Source organism: Tauraco erythrolophus, chromosome 21 (genome assembly GCF_009769465.1).
Source record: "Tauraco erythrolophus isolate bTauEry1 chromosome 21, bTauEry1.pri, whole genome shotgun sequence".
NCBI classification, from domain to species: Eukaryota; Metazoa; Chordata; class Aves; order Musophagiformes; family Musophagidae; genus Tauraco; species Tauraco erythrolophus.
Window position 1 is genome coordinate 2,824,685 of NC_141485.1, and position 17,596 is coordinate 2,842,280.

Here is a 17,596-nt window from a genome sequence, read left to right on the forward strand (position 1 = left end):
GAAAGACTGTTTCTACCTTTTCTTGACCATTTTGGAAATATGGAGACTGATTGTACTCTAGGGGTTTGGTCTCCTTTCATGGACGTCAGGATCTTGTCCTTAGCCAAAGCAGAATTTGTGCCGAGCGGTTGCATTGAGTTGGCCACGCCAAGCAGGCAGGGTCATGAAATCATACTGTTACGGATGGGATAAAATAGAGGCTTTGTACTGAATTTTTGTAAAAGGAAAAATGACAAGTGATTTTTATACACAGTGTTGTGTTTGCAGTGGCAGTTATCCCGATAGCTGTGCTTAACGCTGTTTGTAACATTTCTGCTGGATGGTGGAGAAAGGGATGAGACTGTGACAAGTTCCTCCACAGGATAAGCTTTCCCTGGACTGAAACATTGCTCCCAGCAGGTCGTGCTGGTATTCCATGTATATTGGATAGACGTTCATGGGCACTTTCTGAACAACTGACAGTAATTTTTCCCTGGAGCAGGGTCCAAAGGCACCTGCTAGCCACCTTTCAGGGTTTTTTTGTTAGTGATCTTCTTTTTAGAGCTTGTCTGCACTGCCAGTCTGCCTGGCGTGGGCTTCATGATGCTGAGGGAGGTTTGGGTACGGTGCTTGGTGAGGTAGGGGTCTCGAGCGTGCGTTCCCCTCGATACGCGGTTACGGGTAAGTAGTAGCAGTGTTCTCCCAGGCTCTTCACAGCTACTCTTCATAACATGGTTTTCCTTTTCCCTTTCTGCATCCTTTGAACAGTGAAACAGAGTGTTGCGGAGTTTTAAAGTGTTGTTATTCCAAACCTATGTTGTGTTTGCTGACTTGGAGCAGCAAATACAGGAAGAAGCCCTATGCACTGAATAAAACGTTGAGTCGGGACTGTGAAGATCACTCAGTTCCTAACAAAGCCACTGACTTTTTGTGTGACTCGGATGAAGACGGGGTAAGATGGAAAGTGGACCTCTGTCTCATAAGGGAATTGCGAGGACAATGGCCAGGAAAGAATGTGAAGTGCTCAGATACTTTATTGCTTCGAGTGATGAGAGTCCCAAGGTCAGAACATTCAAAGTTCTTTTCTGCAAACACAGACAGAAGTCACTGTTTCAGTAACACTGAATTAATATCTTTTAGTCTTTAAGTGCCACTTAGGCTTTCGAATTATTTTTTTCTTTTACTTAAGAGAACAAAACCCAGTATGTTTGATGTGCTGTGTTACATCCTGGGGGTTCATTGCAAGCGCTGGCTGCATTTAACCGCACCAGAGCGAGAACTGGAGCTCTCAGGAATCCACTCTTGCACAATTCAGCTGGAAAGGGAAAAAATGTGCTCATGTATGTGGTGCACATTTTGGTCGAGGATACATTTTCTTGTCCTACAGCTCTTGCGTTGTAAGTCAACACTTACAGCACTCATGTTTTTATCCAAGAGCATTTTGGAAAGTTTTTAATAAAGGTATAGCGTGTTCTGAACTGAGGAAGCTCATTTGCTTGCAGATGAAAGTTAGACTGTCACCTGATGATCCTTTCTCTTTGATCTGAAATTGTAAACAGAAAAAAAAAAATATCCCCGAAAACAGTATTATCTCAACCTAGAACAAATAAACGTAACGATAGCATCGATGGGCTGGTGGCCAGGGCCCTCTGTAATCTTTTACGCTGTCAGACTTTTGTTATTCTGAGTCTCAGACTGCTGTTCTAACTGACTTCAGTCGGCATCGGTAAACAGGGGGAATGATGAAAACATTCCAGCATGGGCTGCCGCGGAACATGAGCGATTTTACGCTTTTCTGGGGAATGCACGGATGTTTTTGTGACGTGATTTCAGAGAGGCTGTTCCAGGTTGTGTCACGTACCATGTGCAGGTAGTGAAACATTGGAAGAGCTTACAAGCATTTGATGTTCACCTCCATGGCTAATAGAAATTTCTCCCTGTCTTTTGACATACTTACGTAGTTGCAATTATTGAAATAGTCTCTGGAAGAGAGACTTTCTTATTTCTAGGAAAGAATCTGGGACAGTCTTGAAATTATAAAGATTGATTTAGGGAAGTTCTTCAGTCTTTAATGAAAGCAGACAATAATAAACTGCTGCAATTAGAAGTAGCTTAACTATCTTGAGGAGACGGAACTCTAAGCAGTTTGCAATTTCAGTTATTAATGGAGAGCAGCTACTCTGGCTGAAGGACCCTGCTTGGATGTCTCACTGTGCCCAGATTGTGCCATTGGTTTTACACAGAACTGAAATCAGTTTTGACGACTCAGGGAGACAGAGTTGAGTCTGTGTAGGTCTGAAAAATCATATTGTGTAGTCCATGATTGTATTATTTTTTCATTTGTGTTCGTTGCTACATCATTTCCTTTATTTTCTCAACCAAAAAAATTCAAAGAGAGACCAGTACTCTGATTTCTCTTGACCCTTGCCTCCGCAGTACTTCTGCTCTTCCTCGTTGTTTAATGATACTGGGTTTTTATTTCTGCCATCTCCCTGCACAGCATAATTAAATACTTCAGTTATGTCCTTCAAATAATGGTGTGTTTTCTCCGTGACATTGTGTAGTGTGCATGAAACTGGGTTAAGTTCCTGCCGCAGCAATGCTACTCATGCTTTATTGTTGCTTCACTGAAGTTTAACATAATGCAATGAAATGCACAAGAATATGCACATTGTACCTGGTGTAACTTGCCACAGCTGAAAACGGGACACCAGGGGGGAAAAAAAGAGCCCTAGGAAGATCAAAATGCATTTTAATAGCTGTTTCTTGTAATCCCTATGAAAATACATGGCTCAGTGTTACGAGCTTCGTTTTCTACCTCTTGCATTATGCACATGCATCAGGAGTGGATTTGCCTGGGGAGGTACTGTGATAGCCCCGTAAAGCTCCTTCTCCTTTCTAAGAAAATAAGTGAAAATAACACACTTAAGTGTTGTGCAGCAAGATAGTACAATATTAACTTTAGAAGCCCTGAAATATAGAGGCTGAGTAGGGGCTGTCAGTCATTCCCAAGAGCAGTGGTAAACAAGGGCACTGCCTGCCTCGTGTGATTGCTTGTGTAACCAGCCATTCCTCTGACTATCCCATTTTAATCAACTGCTTTTAAAATAAGTTTTGTATGTGCCGCCCTCACTTCTGTTTTGTTTTCTTTCAGTTATGGCTTGTATTTTTTTTAATTTTATTTATTTTGTGAATACGTTCTAATTAACACAGTGTTTAAATTTGGAGAAGCCGTGGGAATAAGGAAGGAATGATAGCAAAGCCTTGTGTAGATTTCTGCTATATAAAATAGTTGAATGTGTGTGAGCTTTGAAGCCTTCGGTTCAGATTATTTCCTCCAGATTTTCAGAATATCAGAAATAATTTTCTGATCTGTACAATCTTGAAAGCTGGTCTTCAGTAGAGCTGTTAACACATGACATGTCATGATTTCTTTCCAAGTCGTGCTGAGGCCTACCAGAATGTCTGAAACGTCTAATTGTGTAGGATAGGAAAATAGTCACGTTGTCCATGATTCTGAAAATAGTCTTGATAATTTTGTGACAGTACTGAGGTTTTTTTCAACAGAGTTGTCATATTGATACAGAGAAGAGTCAGTAGTAGACAGTATTATAGGAGGTGCAGGGTGTCTGGTCAGCCAGAAGCCCTTTTGGGTTTGAGAAGTACTGATTAGGATTTGTGGAGCGAGCTGAATAGTCTATAAAATATGGGCAAAATTTCAACAACAGGAGTCACAGAACACCTGGTTTAAACACGGGCGAATTGGAGGATGCGCGCTGTTGTCCTTATAACGTTCTGTGGTTGTCTTAAGTGCATTCCTTTGGGCCAGAAAAGGCTTTGGTGGTTCCAGTGAGGACCTTGAAGTATCCAGGGATTTCACCGAGACTTTTAGATGTGCAAGAAATGTAGCGTGAAGCTTAAGGAGCCAAACTGCTCACAAACTAGGAGGAAGAAATGGTTAGTAGAGCTTGGGGAAAGCACTGATGTTCCCACAAAAGTATTTAGTATTGCAATCTAAAATATCTTAAGGGTTCCCAAGTTAAACATAATCTCAGGTCTATAACTCCCTTTACTGACCCAGACAGAAGAGCATAGATAAAATTTTGAAATACAGACATAAGTATTAAATCTGATGTTGACCTTGAGCTATAGAATAAACTTTGCATCGTGAGAGATCTAGTGTACTTTGTACTTTATTAACATGTATCTGTAAACACTATGGGGTCTTGATTGATCTTTGGTATCTAAACATTACATCATAATTAACAACAAATCCAGAAATATATTATAAATACATGAAATAATAGTACATTAACCTAAAGGACAGCAATAAATTGCAACGCTTAGCATAAACTTGAAAAACCACTAATGGGCCACTGTGCAGTTTGTTTATACTATAAGCAGTCAAGAACTCTGTGTAATGTACAGTAACAGTGTGGTGGATAACAGCAGGTCTGATGTGATAATTTATATTTTTTTTTCGTGGACACACACAGCTGATTTTTTTGAAGTTGTTTCTGAGACTGCCGTGATGAGCATTCTCCTTACAGCGTGGCCCACTGCTTTCTTTGAGCTCTACTGGCAGGTTATGGACTCCTTTAATTGCACAGATGGATTTGTGCTTTTTTGTTATGAACATATTTAGTTCATGCCCTTGCATGAGATTGGAAATATTCTCTGAATTACCTCCTCGAACTGCCTCTGGTACTGCTACTCATCGTTTAGCTGTGACAGACCGACGAGGCCAGTTTTGAGACTGGTAGGAGACAGGTAGAGTTACTACATGTGTAACGGTGGCTTCCAAAATACTTTTCGGCGCTGCGGAGTAGGGTTTTGTAGCTGTATTCCTAGAAATCTTAATTATTCACACTCATCTGTCAACACTTTTTGTCTTGTTATTACTGAGTCTTAAAAACCCGTTTGTTCTCTGGCTCTGTGGTGTCAGCCACGTTTTCGGTAGCCACGACCACCATCCCCACTCTCCCACTGCAGCCAGCGTTTGCCATCGGAGTTTTAAAGAGAACGTTTTTGGATGACGTTGTTCCAAACTTTCTTCCTGAAGACCAGGAATACTTCTTTTTTTTTTTTTCCTGTGGAATGTTTACATTGAGAAAAAACATCCTGTAATGATTGTTTCCCAGTTTCTTGGCTTGGGTTGTCATATGGCAAGGCCGTTGTATGTCTTTTTACAAGAACCTAATCCTAAGGATGCACAAACTGACTTAGTACAGACCATACGCATTTCTGTTACGCAGTACAGTGAGATACAATTTTTTTCCCCCTCTATCATCTCACAGAAATGTCCTCTAAAAATGCTCTATCACAGAAAACAAGAAAGGGTACGTGGTAGATGGGAGTGAAAGCAGCGATTTAAAGGCTTTGGCTGTGAAATCAGTTGAAGTGCAGGAGGGAAGAGACCGAAGAGGCACAGACAGCCCAAGTCTGTCCTGTAAATATGGCTTGAAGGGGTCAGTTGGAAGGAGGTTTGCAACGTCCCTTCCAGAGAGCTGGAGAAGACTCTTCTGCGAGGAACATGAAGAGCAGGACAGGAAAAACTTGTGTTGGGTGTGTAGAGTGAGTGAGCAGAACAGCAAAGAAGAAGGGAGAGAAAAACTGTTTTCTTGAGGCTGGGACAGAGAGATGGTTTTAGAGATGGGGAAGGGAATTTAAAGCTGGATCTACAAGGAATACCAAATATTTGGCAAACAGTGGTGTGTTCAAAGGGGTTACATCTAACGACAGACGTGGCAATTCTTCACGTTATTAGAAATTAGAACGTAAGGCCTGTGACAGGATTGGAATTCTATTCCAACAGCCCTTAATGGTTTTATTGCATTATTTATCTTTCTGGTGTAACTGAGGATGGCAGTTTGTGTATGGTTCTTATATTTGATACTGACTGGTAGAAATTGCCTCTTGAAACAGCAGGTATTTCAATACTCTCAGTGCCATAGTTTTTCTCTGACTCCACGGCTTTGGGGTTTCTTTTTTTGGCTCTTGTTAATCCCTGTGGGGTCTCTAATCCTTTCTGAGCAATCTATTAAGGTGAAGCACTTTGTAGGCAAAGTGGGAGCCCTGAGTGCTGCGACTTTATGTCGCTCATGCCAGAATCACGGCAAGTGCTAAACCTGTCAGATTTTGGGGAGGTTGTTCAGCTGTATCGTTAGCAGGTCCTTTGGGTATGTCACCATCATGGAAAAGAGCAGGTGTGTTGGGCTGTTTTTTAGTTTATCTGTGTAATGTTGATGAAGCATTTTGTGTCGTGACAGTCTGTCAGCCAAATATCTTGTCACAAGTCACAAGACTTAAATCTTTTTATCTCAAAGGCTTCAGGGCTCAGTTGGAAACTTGCACTTTGATGAATACTTGCTGCTTTTGTCTGGAATAGCTGGAGTGCATTTCTGGAATATTTGTCAAGATTTTATCAGTGTTTACTCCAATTTGAGTACCTAGCGTATTGTAAAACTGGCTTCAGTGAAATCTTAAAGAATTTTATTTAGTTTATGCTGTTTAATAATATAATGAAAACTAATCCTTCGTCTGTATGATTGTTTGCTGTGTTAAATCCCACTTGCGTACATGGTTCTTTTTAGTCAGCATTTACCTTTAAAAACATTTTTCGAAGAATTGTTTTAGGATTTTTTTTTTCTATGATAAATCATTTTAACCTAGACTACTTGTTTTCTTGAGTTGTCTGCCAGTACGGGGCTGGAAACAAACTTTAATCTCTCTTTTAAAGCATTCCTTCAGGAACAAGAATTTGCTTTCCATCAAAGTGTTGTGTAAAGCACACTTAGAAGAGAATTAAATCCTTCTGGACTGCGTATCTGAGATCTATGCAAGGAGTAACTATAGTAGAAAATATTTAGCTGTATTTTTATATTTGCTTCAAGACTGACCATTTTAAACTAAAATAAGACTTGCATTTCTCAAGTGGTGGATAAGTACTCGTATGCATAAGAAGAAATCTAACTGGGGTCTTTCTGGCACTTTGTAGCTGATTAGTAAAGATTTTTATGTGTAAAAGGGAGTGATTTTATATAGACAAATGGCCAAAGTCATTTAATTTCTTCTTGACAAACTTTTAAAACCAAAAAAGAGCATAGGTCCAGGGATACTTGGATAAATGGTAATTGCACTGAGGGATAAACTGATAATAGCAGGATTAGTGACCATTATAGACAGTTTATGAAAATACTGGCCATTGATTTTTGGTTTGTTACGTTACGTAGGACATGGTATTTCTGTTGACTCAAAATACAGTTTCGCGTGCCGGTATTTGTCAAAATCAGGCCCAGTGGTGAGATGCCTCTCTTGTTCTCATCCCTCCCTTTTCCCCTTTTTAGATAATCTCTAAAATTTGAAGTAAACAAGCAAATAACAAAACATGTAATTGAAATTATTTCCCAGCTCTTTTTAGAACTAAATACTATTTGAAAATCACAGCAAGGTCTTGTGGCTTTCTGTAGTACTTTGCAGCATGGTTGGTTTCCATGAGTTCAGGCCCGTTGAAAAGAAAAATCTCAGAATATTTTGAAAAATATGCAAACTCTACAACTGGGCATTATAAATCTGCAGCTCATATTTATAATAGATACTGAATATATACTGAATGCTAAGTTCATTGATATATATGCAAAAATCCAAGTTTTTGTCTAAACTTAGGGGATTTTACTCACATTTCCAATCAAGATTTGTCTTTGTTTAAAACACGACAGTCCCTTTCCTTTTTTAGATGCGTGTACCTGGGTGACTGCATTCCCATTTCACTCCTCTGTTTTCTAGGTACAAGATATCTCCTTCAGCCACGACTGTCGTTGGGTTGTGGTCAGCACTCTTCGTGGTACTTCCCATGTTTTTCCTATCAATCCCTACGGTGGCCAGCCCTGTGTCCGGACACACATGTCACCCCGGGTGGTAAATCGCATGAGCCGATTCCAGAAGAGTGCAGGGTTGGAAGAGATCGAGCAAGAGCTGACATCGAAACAAGGAGGACGCTGCAGCCCTGTCCCAGGCCTGTCAAGCAGCCCGTCTGGCTCACCGCTCCATGGTAAATCCTTTTTTTTTCTTATTTTCCTCTCCCTTACCTTGTCAGGAAACCTTTCCCCTCGAGTCATTAATGCCCACGTCCTCTAAGATGTTTCTGTAGCTGCCTGACTCAAAAAGATTTGGTTCTTACATACCTTTGGAGGTGCTGGCCTGAAGATCTTCACAGTCTTCCAGCTTCACGTTGCAGTAGTGTTCACTAACAGCCTGAGCAGCAGAAACGCTGATTTTACTGGAGATTGCAAGAATTTATTTGACACGTTCTATTTGCCCGCGTGGTTTGTGCCACTAAAAAATGAGTTTCGTAAAATGAAAGTTTCGTGTAAAAGGTGTTGCAGGTATTGTGCAAAAATATGTAATGTGTGCAGATACTATGGGAATGAGCCAAGGTATGGATATTTCAGAAAGATATTTAGAGCTTACTCAAGTAAACTGTGCTATCACACATGTCAATAATTTCTGCTGTAAACTGAAAGTTTTGGGGTATTTAGGTTTCAGGTTTTGTTCCATCTGGCACAGGGTGAGTAATCTGCAAATTACAATCCAATCCAATTGAAATGCAGTTACCTAAAATTCTCTTTGCTCATCGGCCTCAAATGTCATCAAGCACATCTGAATACCCACAGTAAATACTGTTTGAGGAGAAACGTGGAAACTAGGCAGTGTGCAGTTGATGGCATAGATTTTTGTCCAGTTTTTGTGTGCGTGTGTGAGCAGTGTGACAAATAATGTACAAAGGAACAAAACTCTGTAAGAATCCATCTGTACATCCTACTCCTGTGGTGGAGGAGCTGAAAGGATGTGAAGGGGAGCCTCTAAAAAGGGTTCAAAAATCATCATTGTCCTGCCTTCTTCAGTTTCGTCTGTGCTGTTCTTTTTGCCCTTTTCTTTCATGAGGTTTGTCCTAGAAGGTCCTTTGTTTGGATTCAGGATTTGCTGCATCCTTACCCCTCCTTTCTGTTAAGAGTAAGTCACAGCTTCCATTGGAGGGAAAGTTTAAATAGCAGTTTGGTACGGGCAAACCAGACTTTTCCAGTCTGAGAGTATTAAAAATGGGAAGGGACAGTCCCTCTCCCCTAATTATGACTCTTATTAGAAGTCCTTGTGAAAGCCCAACTGTGTGCGCTGTCGTAGTCAACGTCTTTGCTGCTATAGAGAGAACTTTTGTGCGATTTCTGGATCAAAGGAACGTTTTTCTGACTTGTTGATTATTAAGGGAACCAGAGTTGTCTCAGAAGAAGCCTCTGTATTTTCTCCTTTCTTTGGACTTTTCTAAACAAAGTTTTCTACATGGCTGTTCTGGAGCCGTGCTCTTCTGCCTCGAGCCACTGGAAGGCACCCAAAACGTGATCTGTAGTTTCCTCCTCCTTGGAGACATTTGTCTGTCTACCATTTTCCTTTCTCTCTCATCTTTGCGCAGCAGCTCAGCATGTCAGGCTTGAAACAGGCTGGGGAGTGCTGTCAAGGTTTCCTGTGGCACATCCAGTCCCTTTTAACCGTTGACATCACATAGAGGAGAGGAAGGAACTATCAATTTGTGTAGCTTTCATCCAACCAATTCTGTTTTCTGTCAAGGGAAATTGCAGTAAGTTGTTGCCCTTAGAGTACTCTTAGGTACATTTGAAGTTTCAAATAGATTTGATGCTTTTTTTTTTTTTCTTTTTAAAGAAGGAACAGCAGTTTCATTTGCTGTAGGATCCTCAGTGGTGGACAGATTTTCTAGTTAGGAGAAGGACGTGCGTGGACAAGTTATTGAGAAAAAGGGAGCAGCATTTATGGGAGTATCTCAAGAGTTTTAAGGCTTCAGTTTTGAAATGTCTGTCTTGAAATATAATAAACAAATCAGATTTTTTCCAAGATCTTTCTGCAATCACCATTGCTTAAAAATTAGCTCCATTTGAACAACTAGCTCCATTTTGAAGGCTGCACATGGGTGCTAAGAATTAAGGCAGGAAGGTCGCGTGGGTTTCCAGAGAACTTCATGTAGATGATGCTCATCACTTTCTCACGATGTAGAAGGGCTTGAAGTTGGACACGTACTAAGACCGTGCGTTGGTAACTTGCAAACCTTCACAGGAAAATTTTCTGTGAGAGATTAGTGGGGATTGTATGGAGGAGGTAGCAGAGTTGTCTTAAAAAAAAAAATCTTAGAAAAAAAGATAAAATAGTTTGTTTTTAAATAATCCAATTGGTAAAACATTGAAATATTTTTGGTGATATTATAGCTGCTTTTCATTTCAGTAATCTTTCAGTTTACCTGGCTGAAGGCAGGCAGGATATCGAACCATATTATGTGCCTTTTATAAAGAGCCATTTATCATCAACTTGGAAAAACCCCCTGGATTCACAGTGACTCTCAGCAGAGGGGTTTTGTGTCCGTGTGTGGCAGCTGGATTAGCCAGAGACCGGTGATTATTTTAATTTGTGAATTAAGATGTGTTTGCTGAGATTGCAACAGCTTTTTATCATATTATGATATTAAATTGTTGTTGTTTGGAGGAGTTACGGCAGTCTGGTGATGGGACTCAGTACTCAGAGTAGAAAAGAGCAGTTCTGCGTTTAATTCTTTGCTTTACTTTATTCTTTTTAACTCACTCTGTGACCCTTGGTAACTGTTACTCAGCTGATTTTGTCTATCAGCTTTCTACTGTGTAACAAGAATAATCATCTCTGTGTTCCCCATGTGTGGAATTACTTGAAGTTTGTATTATAAGAAGAAAAACTGTTACTTTCCTTAATCATCCCTCTAAACGCAGCTGATTATAATGGAAATAAACCCAGAGATCTGTCCCGGAGAGCACCGTTGCACTGGGACAGACTGGTGATTAAGTGGCAGGTTCCGAGAAGCTTGTTGTAAACTATTTTTATTTCTATTTTGTTATTATTTATTTATTGTTGTACACTATTTTTTATTTTCAAAACCTATTTTTTTTGGTGTGGAGTCATGTCATCATGATTTTATATCCTTTGCAATCTAGAAAAGTTCCTGTAAGTTAGAAAAACTGCTGCTAAGCCTTCTGCTAATATTTCTTCTGCATTGCTACAACCTGAAGCCAAAAGATCGGACTTCTGTGAGGAAAGCCCGTGCTTTTTCCCGTCTTTTTTGATAAGCAATTGTAGCCTATTGATGTTAGCTTGTGGTTAGCTTTTGTTCTTGCAAATATTTTCAAAGTTCAGGCTTTGCAATATTTCTCTCACTTGTTTTTTAACTCCCAGTTTCAAAACGAAACTGTTTGCTATGTCTGTAGTAGCAAGGCAATCTATTTACATTTTGCTCCGAGCACCCTACGAACTGTTTACCCACACGATGTAAGCTGTTGCTGGGGGTGGGATGATTTCATTCCCAAATGAATCATAGTTTGGCTTTGTTCTTTTTAGCAGAATGGAGTAAACTGTTAAATAGAGGATGATAGAGAGATGTTTCCTTTGCACCTTTTATAGCTAACACAGATTTTGTTTGGGTTATTCTGTCTGTTAATCCAGCGAGGTTATATTTTTCTCATTCCGTTGGATTGCCAGAGCGCGTTGTCAGTAATATCTGAGTGAGGTTGGGATCCTTTTATGGGCTTTTACTATTATAAGACTATTACGACACCAGTTGGTTGTGGGGCTGAACATTAGGGTAGAATGTGGCCTTATGTGACCTTTTTACTTGTATAAAATGGGGTTTGTGGTAGTTACCTGTCGTACAGGTACACCGTGTGGATGAATGGATGAGTAGTTTAAACGGAGCTGTGTCCTTGGTTATAGGAGTGCATCCCCTGTTATCTTCAAGACACCTGTATGTGAATAGCAAGGAGCATCTAGCTGTAAAAATGTAATGCTTTACTTGGAAGATAGAAAGCTCTGTATAACTTTTACTATTTTTATTCTGCAAATTAAAACTTACGGTGTGCTGCTATCATTACTTCTTGCACCACCAGTAAGTCGAAGTCTCTCTAGCTCTACTCGGAGATTTTTTTCTGTTGTTGACTGCAGGAATTTACAGTATCAGAACAAACAATAATAAAATAAGATAAGCACATCCACACCCACCAAAACCATTCAGTAATAATATGATACTCTCTGAATTAGTCTTCTCATTTTGTTGGGGATTGAAGTATTTATTTGGGTGGTGTAGTTTTGCCAATACACCGTTCATAATGCACAGTGGTTCGGTTTCACATTTAATACCTATGCTGAAATGGAGAACACAATTTTAGAATTATGAAAAAACATGTTGTTCCATATATATTGCATTCAGACTTGTACGTAGCTCTTTATAATATTTTAGTATAGCACATTTTTCATCGCAAACCCTTTTCTAATCTTAAAAATCAAAAAGGTTTTCTCTCATGTTTCCTCCGTTTGTTGCAATCGCAACATGATTAAAATCCAGGCATAAAACTAGAAGTTTGATAAACATGCCGTCTGAGATGCTTTAAATATTTTCATGTTACTTTTCACTATTTCCCAGAGTGAAACTCCTTTTACTAGAAGAATTCTTATGGGAAAGCAGAGTTGAAAGGACTGACATCATCAGCCCTTCCTGAAAAACAGATTGGTTTCCTTTAAGTAACACTCACTTAAGAAACCACCTATTTAGAGAGAGGCAGACAAAAATAGTTTCAAAGAAAATTAACTGTATAATAACTTAAAGCACTGGAGGGCAGTTCCTTTCCAAAGTTGAACTGGAGAGCCGGCACTGTAAACACGAGTTGAAAAGAGTTGTTTGGAAAGTCTCCGTTGAGCTTTAATTTTTCTCTTTGTGAGCTGTAGCGTCTCCCAACAGAAAATAGTTTTTATACATGTATAGAAACAACAAAGCAAGCTGCAGAATAGATGCTTTTTTTCTTTTTTTTTTTTAATGTGCTTTTAATGTTCCTGTTTGTTTAATCATTGCCTTCTTCCACGGCATCACACTTGGCTGTTTTTTTTTTTTTATTATTTAAACCGACTTGCAAATAATAATTCATTTTTCAGCTTCCAGAACTCTACATTTGTCTACAAAGCCTTTTTTTTTTTTTAATTTTATTTTTGTTTTCTTTTTTTTTCCCCACATCGTCAGTCTCCGGCCCTGAGCGGCGGGGAGAGGCGCTGCGGCCGCTGCCCGGCGCGGCCTGCAGGGGGCGCCCTCCTCCCGGCGATGCCGCGCCCGGGGCCGGGGGGGGGGCTGGGGGGGGGGGGGCGGATGTCAGGCGCAGGGTGCCGGTGCCGGTGCCGGTGCCGGTGTCGGTGCCGTTGGCTACTGCCGGGTCACTCCTAAGAGCCGTTCTGTAACGTGGGAGAATCATGGAATCGTCTGGTTGGAAGAGACCCTCGGGATCATCGAGTCCAGCCGTTCCCCTGCACTGTCAGGGTCCCTAAACCATGTTGCTCAGCACCAAATCCACACGGATTTTAAACACCTCCAGGGATGGGGACTCCACTACCTCCCTGGGCAGCCTGTTCCAATACTTCACAACCCTCTCTGTTAAGAAATTTTTCCTGATATCCAACCTAAATTTCCCCTGACGCAACTTGAGGCCGTTCCCTCTCGTCCTGTCATTCCTAACGTGGGAGAAGAGACCGACCCCCATCTCCCTACAGCTTCCTTCCAGGGAATTGTAGAGAGCAAGAAGGTCCCTCCTGAGCCTCCTCTTCTCCAGACTGACCAGTCCCAGCTCCCTCAGCTGCTCCTCACAGGACAAGTTCTCCAAACCCTTCACTAATTTCGTTGCTCTTCTCTGAACCCGCTCCAGCACCTCAACATCCTTCTTGAAGTGAGGGGCCCAAAACTGGACACAGTACTCCAGGTGTGGCCTCACCAGTGCTGAGGACTGGGAGGGTTCACATCGCCGTTATCCATCGCTTCTTTCGCACCGCTGACTCCTAACGAAGGGTGCTCCTGGTTATTTCGTAATAGGTGGAAACACCAAACTGTGGTAATAAAAATAGACATTTTTTATTAATGAGGGAAGAATTATATTGCAGTCACTGCGCTGCCCCTGTAAACGCTGCGCGTTCATGCGGCGCTGGGCTGGGAGGGATCCTCATGATTTCACACTCAGATTTGAAGTTTCTCTTCAAGGCAATCGAGGGGAAAAAAAATTAATGCACCTGGTGGGAACTTTCTGCTAATGATTTTTAGAGACCGTTACTTCCCTCTGGAAAGATCCCAGGGTTCCACGAAGCCTTGTGGCTGTGGAAGTGCCCGGAGAAGCCCCCCGGAGCGCGGGGGTTGCAGCAGCCCCCGTGGTACCCGTGTAGGGCAGGGGAGAGGCAGAGGTACCAGCAGCTGACTGTAAGCACCAATTTGGGCACCTGCCAGGAGCTTACTGCTTGTAAATGAGCTGTGTTCTTTTTCTTTTTTTTAAAAAAAAAAGGATGGAGAATCAGTGGAGTGAAAGAAGTGGGTGGTATATTTTGGATCGTTTCTGAAGTGGAAGGAAAAGATCCATTCCCTTCAGATAAGTAGGGAAGTGGACTGATAAATTCTGTCACAAGGGAAGTTCGTGTCTGTACATAAAGTCTTTCAGAAGTTGGCTTCTGTAAACAGTGTGGACCTGAGACTGGGGCACGTGTATGTTTGCCTTAATATTTTAAAAAGAAGTGGCGAGTATTCCAGATAAATTGAAAATTGAGGGAGACGGACATCAGAAGGGAATTGCAGTTCCTGAGATCTGAAGTGTAAAAAAGATGTGACTGAGTGATTTAGCGGAGCAAATTCCATAGCACTGGTCAAAGCAAGCTGTTTCGGCAAGACTGTGGGTAGACAGGCGGAGGGGAAGTAATAGGTAGTGCACAGGAGAGCGCGATGTCAAGGCTGGATCGCGGGGTGAAGGGGAGGTGGAAGGCAGGAGGAGTTGGATTGCCACAGATGTGAGCGTCCCACTGAACTTTTGCTGTCAAGATGGATGATTTCAGTCTTGGTTACATCAAACTGAGGAGAATTTCTGTAGGGTCAGGCGTTGATGTGTCAGAGGAATGTGCTGAGGGAGCCCAAGGAGAAGCAGTAACTGGATTTTTAAGTGTTTCTCTGAAAATGACTTAATAAAATGACAGTTTGGCATTCTGTTGTTATTTCAATTGTTCCCTTAGTTACTTCCTCTTAATTTACAGTAAACAATGTTTTTCCATCTGCAAATCTCACCGGTTAACCAGCTATATAAAACACAGGTTAGTGTATTTCCTTCTCTTACATCGTGAGTAACAAAGACATCCTGCAGATTGTGCATCGCTTCTGATTGGGTTTGGCAGTTCTTGCCAGCTGGAAATTGGTAAATAGTGATATTAGTGATGCGCAAGAAGGAACGTGCTCAACTACTCTGGTTTCTCAGGATGCTTTCTGTGTCTGTGCAGGGGACTAGATACTCTTGTGTATAGCTGAACAGTGTTTCAAGGAGAAATGGGTGTGATCAGCACAAAAGCAGTCTCTGGGATTGTGTTTGAAATAACACACCGGCTGGAAAGAGTTGGTCGCTGAAGGAATGAAGCAGGAAAGGTCTTCTGGATGGTGTTTGCGTGCAAAGCACAAAAGGGGAATGGCTGGGATTAGGTTGGGAGAAGAGAGGGGAGACAGCGTGATCCAGAAATTTGTTGGTGGGTCAAGGAACGTAAGTGGCTTGATGGGGGCTGCGATCAGTGAAATGACAAAAAGTAGCTTTGCTCACCTGATACAAGGCTGTGATAGGTTTGATCAGAAGGCGAGAAAGTAGAATCTAGAGTTCTTCAAGAGACCGTATCAGCTAAAGGAGGAGGTTTAAGTATCGAGGGTGTTGTATGACAAGTAAGGTTTGGCTTGAAGGAAGGTGAAAGCATGTGAAGCTCTGTGTTAGTAACCAACCAGGGAAAGGAATGGGACAAGAACTGGTGGGAACAATCCTTTTATCTGATGGACCTGCTGAGTTCAAGCCCAAACACCTCCTGCGTCCCCTGGCAGTGGGTGTTCTTGGGCAAAGCCAACGCCGCTGTTGAAAGGGAATCCAGGGCTGATCCCTCCTGCCTGCAGCCTGAATCAGGTTCCCTGTCTATGTGATCGGTGACTGATTATGCACTAAATGGGTGCTGCTCGTGTTGTCTTTTTTTCAGTTTATTATTCTTAAGTAAGGCGTTTAAATCAGCTCTGCGTTTTTGGTAGTCTGAAAAATGTAAACACTTTATGGAAAGAAACGTAAGCGTTAAGGTTGGAAATAAAATATACTTGTATCTTTTAAAAGGTTTATCTTTACCCTTAAATATGCTGATTGGGCTTATTCTTTTTGCTTAGTCTTTGTGGGCTGTTAAAATCAGTTGCTTTTTCCCATCTCAAGGAAATGCATCTTTGACACTTCTCATGACCTGAGTCACGATGCTGTCACAGAGCCAGAAAAGATCCTTAACGGTCATGGGTAAAAGAGCAGAGCTGCCGAGGGTGTGTGGTGGGTGGAAGAGGGAGAGAGATTGCTATGGTTTACTTCAGTTCCTATTCTATGGGTGTTTCAGACAAGCCATTTATTATAATTATCCATGGATATTATTATCAAGTTCTCATATGCAGTAGTTCTCAAGCCACTTTTTTTTTTTTTCCACATAACTTGGGATGAATGCTGTGTATTCAACCTGGATTGAATTCAGATGCTGAAGTTTTTGTGCTAGTTGTTGCAGCTAGAGCAAGGGAGAATAAATAGGTGAAAAGGTGAAGGGAAAAAAAAGCCACAAATATATTAACATGTAGTTTATCATCGATACTAATTTCTAATAAGCGAAGCCCTTTGGGTAAGGGGCTGCTGTTAAACTTTCCCTAGCTCCTCACCCAACACAGCTGCATACAGAGGTGTCCTTCAGAAATTCCCAGACCAGTCATTTTGCAGTTTCTGAGACAAGCTGACCATTTTTTCTGACTGTGTTGTCCCAATACACACACACAAAAAAGATCATTTTATTCTGTATCATTTGGAAGCGAAGTCTGAGACACCCAAATTTTCTGAAGTTCACGATGCTAAAGTGTCTTGGAGTCGTCCTGAAAGAATCACAGAATCACAGAATGTCAGGGGTTGGAAGGCTTTGAATTCAAAACTGTGTTGACATGAATTATGACTGACAGACATGACAAGGGGCAGTAATAGTGCGTTCTTGTTTTCTCAAGCGCTTCATCGTTCACCAGCAGACAGTGTTAGTAAAATTCCCATGTGCAAGACATCGGAGTAACAGTCCCTACGCAGCAGGTAGAAGCTGCCTGTACGATAACCTCAGTAGTGGAGTGTGAAGTCTGAGCTCACGTAGTCCTTTCCTTGGAAGAGTTTGCAAGGTCCGGTGCTGCAGTAGCTACAGCCACAGCTACTGGCCCAGAGGGGGCTTATGGCCACGTGCCGGGGAGGACGGGCCGTGCACCTTCGTGTTCATCTGCGAAATATTCCGTAGCTAAACCCATAGTTACTAGAAACTAATCTTGAGGTCTTCTAATCTCTGCAGAGTTGAAGGTACAAGGCCAGCTGCAAAGAGGATGGCAACATCTGGACCCCTCCATGCCTGTGGCTGGCGTTTGCTGGAGAGAGGGTCTAAGAGCAGAAAGGCCAGTTTGGGTGATTTTAGTGGTAACCAGCATCTGGAGCAAACCAGCTGAAGTGTTACC

The 17,596-nt window shown here is 41.6% G+C and overlaps 1 protein-coding gene across 1 annotated transcript in view; it reads left to right on the forward strand.

Annotated features, from left to right (window-relative positions):
• The window catches only part of BCAS3 (BCAS3 microtubule associated cell migration factor), a 363,717-nt gene that overhangs the window by 109,466 nt on the left and 236,655 nt on the right, over positions 1-17,596 (forward strand). The window contains exon 15 of the mRNA XM_086624898.1: positions 7,765-8,029. Within this exon, the coding sequence (XP_086481024.1) occupies positions 7,765-8,029 (265 nt within the window). The remainder of the gene's footprint in view (positions 1-7,764; positions 8,030-17,596) is intronic.